The sequence below is a fragment of the Vicia villosa genome, linkage group LG2 (genome assembly GCF_029867415.1).
Source record: "Vicia villosa cultivar HV-30 ecotype Madison, WI linkage group LG2, Vvil1.0, whole genome shotgun sequence".
NCBI lineage: Eukaryota > Viridiplantae > Streptophyta > Magnoliopsida > Fabales > Fabaceae > Vicia > Vicia villosa.
In genome coordinates this window covers 222,352,873-222,362,030 of record NC_081181.1, presented here as the reverse complement: position 1 = coordinate 222,362,030, position 9,158 = coordinate 222,352,873, and the positions used below count along the sequence as shown (strand labels likewise).

The following is a 9,158-nucleotide window of genomic DNA, read 5'->3' as shown; positions in this document are numbered from 1 at the left end:
TCGAAGCCGCCTCGATGAACCAACCTCCTACATTAACACCATAAATGTTGCTCTTGTTGAAATTCACCCTCAACCCCGACATAATCTCAAACCCCCTAAGAATAGATTTGATGCTCCAAATGTTTGCTAGATCTCCTTCCGCCAATATAATTGTATCATCCGCAAATTGAAGCATACCACTCGATTCAAATTCACTAAAATGAAAACCTCTAAACTCTCCTAGAGTAGTAGCCTTTTCCATAAGACCCGTTAAAACTTCCGTGGCTATAACAAACAAAAACGGGGACAACGGATCACCTTGGCGAAGGCCCTTTTCCACCTTAAAATCCTTTGTAACACTACCATTAATAATAACGGACAAAGAGCTAGTAAACACGCATCCTTCCATCCACCTAAGCCATCTTACACCGAACCCCATCTTGGTAAGAACATACCTCAAAAAACCCCAACTAACGCGATCGTAAGCTTTTTCAAAATCCACCTTCATAACTAAACACCTCCGCTTCTTTCTTTTGGCTAGATCCAACACCTCGTTCACCACCAAAACCCCATCCGCAATATTTCTACCCGGGACGAAAGCCGTTTGGTTATTCGAAATCAACTTCCCTAGGACACTTTTCATCCTCCCCGCCAAGATCTTTGAAATTATCTTATAGAGGCTACCGACAAGACAAATCGGCCTAAACTCGGTTAATTTGATTGGATGCTTGACTTTTGGAATTAGCGTGATAAAGGACGACGTACAACCTTTCGTGAGCTTAGCTTTATCATAGAAATCCGTCACAAAGCACACCACATCCGCCTTTACCGTTTCCCAACATTTTTGAAAAAACTCCAAAGTATAACCATCCGGGCCCGGACTTTTGTTTCCATCACAATCCCACACCGCCAACTTGATTTCCTCTTCCGAAAAAGGTCTTTCCAACCACTCTTTATCTTCAAGATTCAAAGAGCGGAAAACCAGACCCTCCGGAACAGCTCTAGCTTGATTTTCTTCTTTGAAAAAACATTCAAAATGATCCCTAGCTTCCCTCTTCACATTCTCAACACCCTCCACCTTTCCCTCCTCACCTTCCAAAACCGAGATCGCTCCTTTTCTTTGTCTATCTTTTAAGGAGTTGTGAAAGAACTTAGAATTCTTATCTCCCTCCTTCAACCACATTTGTCTCGATTTGAGTCTTAACATTCCTTCTTTCACTTTTAAACAATTCCACATCTCACGAGTTGCATCATTCCTACTTTCCACCAACTTATCAATATTTGCACCGAAGTTGTCTATCAACAAAGAATCAATTTCATTGATAATTCCCACTTCCTCAGAGACTTTTAAATCAATCCACCCAAATATCTCCCTATTCCACCACTTTAATCTCTCCTTCAAACCCTTTAGTTTTTCAAACAAGACAAAATCTCCCCTCCCTTTTACAATAATTTTACTCCACTCTTCGTGAACAAATTTCTTGAAATCTTTATGGGAGAACCAAGTATTGTTGAAGATAAAGGGCTTGGGACCCCAGTCTACCGAACCGCACACAAGGCTAATCGGCACATGATCAGATACTTCTCTAGTTCCTATTCTCTGATCCACCACTCCCCACTTATCAATCAAATTTCTGGAAACCAGGAACATATCAATTCTGCTCATAGCTTTCCCATTGTCCTTGAACCAAGTGAATCTACCCCCCACGCACGGAACATCCACGATCCCCATTCGAGCTATAAACTCACGGAACTCCTCCATGCCCCTCGAATTGGCCGTAGCTCCAGCACCCAACCTCTCTTCTCTCCTCACGGTTTCATTAAAGTCTCCTCCAAGGCACCACTCATCACTACCACCTTTACACTTGCGTTCCACCAGACTGTCCCACAAAGCTTTTCTGCTCCGCACACAACAGGGAGCATAAATGTTCACCAAATTGACAGCAACTCCATCCAAAAAAATATTTATACCAACGAAACCAGGCCCCGAAAAACTGTATACTACATCAAGAGATCCTTTTTTCCATAAGATTACCATACCTCCCGACGCTCCTTCAGAATGTCTAGCCGTCCATTCCACCTCTTGCCCTCCCCAAAAAGATCTCGTAATGTCATCGCTAAAGAAAGATAATTTGGTTTCTTGAATAAAACACACATCCACCTTCGAAGAGTTTAGAAGAAAACTGACTCTCTTCCTTTTAGAAAGAATCCCTCCCCCCCTTATATTATAAGATATAAGATTCATATAAACGATTTTGTTGACTCCTTCTTCCCCTTCAACCCCAATCTGTCTCTCTTTTCCATAACCTTCAAAGCTTCTTCATTCGTAACATCATCCACACCACTAGACACACCCAACCTCTTAATAGATTTCCAGAGATTCCCCCCAACATTAGACAAAGAATTTCTCCCCGCCCTATCATTGCATCGAATAACCTCAGAGTCGGAAGGAGAAGGGCACAAAGCAGACGTACCTTTCATTCCCTCTTCATCTGCGCTTTCCAGCTTGTTGCCACCATTGAAAAGATCTTTAGAACTATCAGCTCTCCTTGGAGCGATACAGTCAAAATAGGAAGGTACCATATCTACCTTTTCACCCAAATCAGTAACGTTCCTGTATTTCCTTCCTTTGATTTTGGCTGTTTTCAAATTGGGCTTAGATAGAATCATATTTCTGCATTCAGAGTCAAAGGAAAGGGGTCTTGAAGATAGGCCAATAACATTCTCCAGCCCACTAAAAGTGCTATTAGATCCAGAAAAATCTCCACTAGCCTCGGTCCCACCCACGCCACTACTTCTTGACACCTCACCACACTCCTCTTTCCCGTTCCTTCTTTTACAAATGTCCCCACTGCCAGCTGTCTTAGCATTTAATGCATGCATGGGAGCCTCATTTAATGCACGAGAGAAAGAAGGAATATCAGGGGCCACAGGAACACCCTGGTTGGTGTAGGACTCCAATGTTTTCTCCTTAGATGAAACAAAGTGCTTTTCCTGCTCTTCTGAATCTACAGCAGCCGCCTCCCTCTTACTTTCTGCCTCCCCTAAAACATCGTTGAGAGCGACTACTTCTCCTGACACCTTTCTATTGGGACCCACGCCTTCATCTTCACCCATAGCCTCGTCGGAACTCCTACCATCCTGGAAAGAGGAAGAAACAGAGTCTTCTTCATCTTCCCTCTCCGTTCTCGTCTTGGCTAACTCGATTTGTGTGTGGCTGTCCTCCATAATAAGCAATGAGAAAGAATCTCCTCCCACCACCATCTTTACAACTTCGTTGATCAGTGACTGATGACTGGTCTGGATCAAAATTCTCGCTTCATCCATGGACACTCTCGAAATAGACTTATCATCACATTTAACAAAACCGCCATACCTTTCTGCCAAGGTCCTGAACAGCTTCAGTCTCCAAGCGTGGCATGGGATTCCAGCAACTCGAATCCACGAAAATCTATCCTTATCGGTGTCTGTTGTTTTCCACGGTCTAATATCTTTGAACCACTGTTCCCACCATTTCCTTCTTTCTTCGATAAAAATTTCGACCTCCCCGAAGACAAGATCTTCCAGCACGCAAAGATTTGGTCCAAGCATTGTGACTCTTATAGTAAAGATACCTTCCTCCAGGAAAATCTTCTTCATTTCTAGCGCCATTCCGGCATTCTTCAAAACGCCGGTAAACGCCCTACCGTATCTGCTTAACTCTTCGTCCTCCGCCTTAAATAAAAATATTTTGACGCCGTGGGAACGGCATTCAAAGGAGCCCCTTGAGCCTTGCGATTCAGAGTCGCCTCTAAGAATGATCGCTTATCTACCCATCCTTGCCGTTTGAAAGATGAAGACTCAGCCGCCTGTCTCTGATCTACCTTTAGCTCTTTTCTCCTTGCCACTGTATCTTCCACGCTATGCATCCTCAACGGCGTCCTTTGGAACCTAGGCAGATTCGCAAACAATTTTTTCCCGTCAAGCACCATATTATCTAACTTCGTAGCCAATAAATCCTCATCCTCCACATTGTAGAATCTGACAAACCCAAACCTTCTCCCTCGTTTGTCCCTGTTGGGGGAGACGACAACTTCTACTATGTTCCCCATGTCTTTGAACTCAATGAACAAGTCCCTCGCCTTCCAGTTATCTCCGAACTCAGTAATGAAGAAGGAGGAAACCACCTCCGATTCTCCCACCGTGTTATTTGCTGAAGCTACATCCCATCTGCCTCCTGCACCCGATCCTCCATTCCTCTTCCCCACCCTCCTCCATCCATCTTCAGACAAGTTGTTCCTAGCCATTGCTAGGAGTACACGCAGAGAAAACCAACCCTAGAGAAAGCCAACCCTAGAGAGAGGTCAGAGCTTCTCTCTCTACAAACTAAATTAGTAACATTACCAACTTTCTATTATTACTATGAAATATAAAAGTTAACACTTGACATTATAATGTTGAAAAGAAATTTCAATGCTTAATAAATAGAACACAACAAAACACATATAAATTAAAATTGATAATGGTTGGACCGATAAATAATTTGAGCTTAGTTATGGGTGGAATAAAATATTTAAAGCGTCATTATTTCTATTGGTTCGGTTCATCGGTTTGACGGTTCTTAAAAACTCTAACCGAGAACCGAGTCGAACCACATTGGTATTTATTGATTTTGTTCGATTTAAGATCTAATCAATAACAATCAATTTTATTTCGGTATAGTTTGATTTGAATTGTCGGTTTAATTGAATTTTTCTTATCCGCTTACCCCCTACTTGCCTTCATTCCAAAATCGTTGCAAACCAAAGAAAGCAAATTAAAAAAACTGGTTACTAATCCTACGTGGCAAGAATCGCGAAACCGAAATAAACTAACCTAATCCACTCACTACAACACATGGAATTCAAATACAATATTCATATTCATCAAAATTCAAACACGTATTCATATAATGAGATCGTAACAATTGGAACCTGCAAGCAAACACGATGCAACACACATCCACCAAATACATTTGAATGAAAATGCACGACAGATGCAAATGCCCTAACATATTAGCTACGATGCTTAGAAAGTTTCAAGATACTTAACTGATACGAATCTTGAATGAAAATCTTTTAGAAATACTCTACTCCACTTCCACTATTGACAATAACTATGAGGGTTAGAAGGAGATGAGAGAGTGAAGAGTGAGGTTTTTGAAACTGACGAGCGAAATTATGCGATGATGATTATCATGTATGCGAGGTTATGATTGTTTCTTTTATGTACTGAGCTGTATGTATGTATGCATATGGATTGATATGAAGTTATGACTTATGACTAGTTCTATGTACTGAACGAATCCGATTCGTAATTGAACCGTTTCCAATTTATGCAGGTTTGACAGTGCCACTGTTTAATGCAACATGGATGCTTGATTACTACAACTTGATCTTGTGCTGTATATGGTTGAATAATTGGAGATGCTTGCCGTGATAGTTTCAACTTTAATGTTGGTAATGTAACTCGGTGGCTATCGAAAGAGGACACGGCCTTGTATATTTACCATTGAAATCAAATGGTAAGGGAGACCAGAATTATCGGTTAAATGTCTGTGACATCGCGGTGTCACAACTGCCATACGCTTGCACGATTCTGAATGTCTTGCCAATTTAGGGATGACGAACCTCTCAATTCTCATGTATCTAACTTCTTCAATGACGAACCGTTTGGTGCACTCTTGGCATCATGAGAAAGCTGACGCGACATACTATACTTCCTTTGTTGTAAGATCATTGAGATTGCACCCTGAACCTTCGTTAAAAACTCTTCGAATTCACGTCATCAAAACTGACAATGCTAAGAAGCTTCTACATGTTTTGTTAATTTGAACAAAACGAATTCAACTTCTGCCCTTGATATCTCCGGATTCACGCAATGTTTGGAGTCGATTCCTTCTACGGTGTTACACGTTGTGATGAGATGAACAACTTTGCTGATGAACCCGTCTCGAGAAAATGGCTAGAATGTCGTGTATCTCCTTTCGGAGTCAGGCTCAAGGACTGATTTACAAAACTCTCCGCAGAGTGTACAACCCGCCGCACCTAACAAGACATCGACTTCTCTCTTCTATATCTCCCGACCCACACTCCGTTTGAATTTGATTCTTTTTTCAAAGTTGTAACCGGAAATGAGGAGAATAACTTTACAGTTGAACTCGTCTTGAATTGGAACTTGGGTGGATATGAGAATTATCCTCAAAGTTCCACACTTGATCACCCATAATACTTCTCAAAATTCTGTCAATTGCTATGCTCAACGAGTTTGTTAGAGCACCAACTTCCCGGCACCGTATCTTTCCACTCAAGCATCTGTTGGCAAAAATTCCTTCCACAAAGTTATAGATTACCAAGGGATGAGCAACTTGATCTGAGATAATGTTCGCACCCATGTCATAAACGAACTCAAAGCAAGCTGTCCGGTCATGTCATGAACCGCCAAAATTCTGCCATGTACTCAGCATGCATTCCTTGATGAACTGCCAACTTCTCGTGCACGTAACTTTCGATCCCAACTTCTACTAAAGAAACTTCCAACTACAAAGTTTTAGTTGCCATGAATTGGATAACTTCATAGTTGGAGATATCTTGTTTTAAAGATCGGAGCACCACCAAAACATGCGTGAAAGTCTTACACTCAACCATTTAAATCCAATTTAAAAATATTATATCGAAATCAAGCATACGCCAATTATAGTTATATCAAAATTAAAAGCAAAATCAAATTCTTCACATAATCTTTTATTTCATCATTATACCTCCAAAAAACAAATATTATTGTTGATAAAGCCAAAGCTATTGTTGATGTTACACCAAAATGAAACCTGTCTCAAAAAGTTTAGTTCGATATAGAATAATTAATATAGGAAATGAAAACATGTGACACGGTTTGAATTGTATGTCTTACTCCACTCAAGTCTCATCCCTCATAACATATTCATTATATAATTTTCTCACTTTAATCTTATCTAAGTTTTGAATTAATTTTTTCTTATACCGAATTTTATAAACTTAAGTTAATTGTGACTTAAATAACAAGATTTTTAAAATTCATACAAAATAGTTAATCAATCTTTTATATTTTAAAAATTTAAAATTATTATTAATTCAATACCATTATTATTACATTACTAATCAATTTATAAGCGCTTTTTTTGGCCTATAACAGCGCTTTAAAGCGCTGCCAAAGCCAGCGCTGGCATAGGCTACGAAAGCGCTTTTAAAAGCGCTCTGGTAGGCCCCCCTATAAGAGCGCTTTTCTGGAAAAAGCGCTCTTGTAGGCCCCCCTTTAAGAGCGCTTTTCAGGAAAAAGCGCTCTGGTAGGCCCCCCTTTAAGTGCGCTTTTTCCAGAAAAGCGCTGTGATAGGCCCACCTGTGAGAGAAAAAATTAAAAAAAAACGCAACATACTAAAGCGCTTTTGTAAAAGCGCTCTTATAGGGTGGGCTTTAAGAGCGCTTTTTCCAGAAAAAGCGCTCTGATAGCCCCCCTATAAGAGCGCTTTTACAAAAGCGCTTTAGTATGTTGTTTTTTTTTTTTTTGCTTTTTTAGTAATCTTTGGCAGCGCTTTTAAAAAGAAGCGCTTTAGTATGTGGGCCTTTAAGAGCGCTTTTTTAAAAAGCGCTTTAGTAGCTAAATGAGGTATTTTAATGTGCAGCCTGTAATTTAATCCTCCCAGTCGACCTGTAATATTTTCGACCTGTAATATGTTTTCAGCCTGTAATATTTTCGACCTGTAATTTATTTTCGACGATATTATTTCAGCCATCGGTAAGACAATATATATATATATACTAATATAATACCATTATAATATCCAATATTATATATATACATCATTACAACATCAATAATATTATAGTACTTCAATTCGACACAAATCCTACATGAAAAAGCGCTTAATATAAAAATGACACAAATCCTCTTTTATTTCTTCCAACTTAAGTCTCGGGTATCTAGTGGCACGGAATTCGTCAAGGTACTACAAAACAAAAACAAAATATGAATGATACATTTAGTTAAATGTAATAAATTATATGAAATTATCTTAAGTTATAAATTCATACCGTGATCGGAATCTCTAATTGATTTGCCTGAAGGATTTCTTTCATAAACCTCAATACAAAGTATCCGCAATCGTAACTGTTTTTCTGTTGCGGGCACTACATAGAAAAACAAATAAGATTCTATAGTTGTGCATTGTTTTATCAAGTAGCATAAATATATTATAAGCAACATTGTGAAAAATAATGTACCTGCACTTGGATCCAAGTAATGTTGCTAGATTTAGTTCGGGATACCTGTGCGTCCCGTTGACTTCGGAACACTTGTATTGATCTAATTAACAAATATATAAAAGCATATGTTTAGATCAATCCCACAAATAAGTAAATATATATATATAAATATACACGAATATATATTTAGAACGATCCCACTTACAAATCAACGATGTCCTTCATGGCCGGATAATTGGTCCATTCACCATTTACCGAATTCAGATAATACACGACTTCCCTTATAGGGTTGATAGCAAGCAGCAACCAGTGTGCTCTATAAATAAAAACAATAGGTTATATGAAAATTTTGCTATACACAAAAGAAACAGAGATTAGATGAACAAAGAATGAGAAACTAACCCTACTGGTCGGGTATTATACGCCCAAAGATGCAGACATTCTGTATTGCCGGTGGACATGAATCTATCTACTAAGCACTGTCTAACTGATTCCGGTTCCGAATCAATTGCCATTCCGCTGCAGTGGGCGGAAGACACGAAACGGAATCTGTTAGACAACGGAGTCCCGCGCAACACTCTGTCATACAACAACCTTAAATAAAAACATAATAAACATTAGATTATTTTCATTGAAATGTGTAAATAAATTATATTGTGGGACTAATTAAATAATATATCGGATGAGGGAATATTACCGAATGTATGAGTGCATGTTATTGACGCCTAGTTGATCATGCTTAAAAATCTCCTCCAAGTCATCAAGTGTAATAAGTGACTTGAATTCAATACCGAAGACACTCTCATCCATAACGATTTCACGTGCAGCACCATCCGTCAAATCGGACATATCAACCATTGTTGCGAGCGTCGACCGGTACCGAGGCACAAAAGCACCGCCTTTTTTTCCCGCTGGCTTCGGAGG

The 9,158-nt window shown here is 39.5% G+C and overlaps 1 protein-coding gene across 1 annotated transcript; it reads right to left on the bottom strand.

Moving 5' to 3' along the window:
- Window positions 1-2,220: 2,220 nt before the first annotated feature.
- LOC131651429 (uncharacterized) lies at window positions 2,221-3,630 on the bottom strand. Its single transcript, XM_058921095.1, has one exon. The coding sequence runs from the start codon at window positions 3,628-3,630 to the stop codon at window positions 2,221-2,223; it is 1,410 nt and encodes a 469-aa protein (XP_058777078.1).
- Between the last annotated feature and the right edge of the window lie 5,528 nt (window positions 3,631-9,158).

Excerpts from the sequence above, each read along its gene's own strand:
- LOC131651429 (XM_058921095.1), bottom strand. The coding sequence starts at position 3,630 with ATGGCGCTAGAAATGAAGAAGATTTTCCTGGAGGAAGGTATCTTTACT.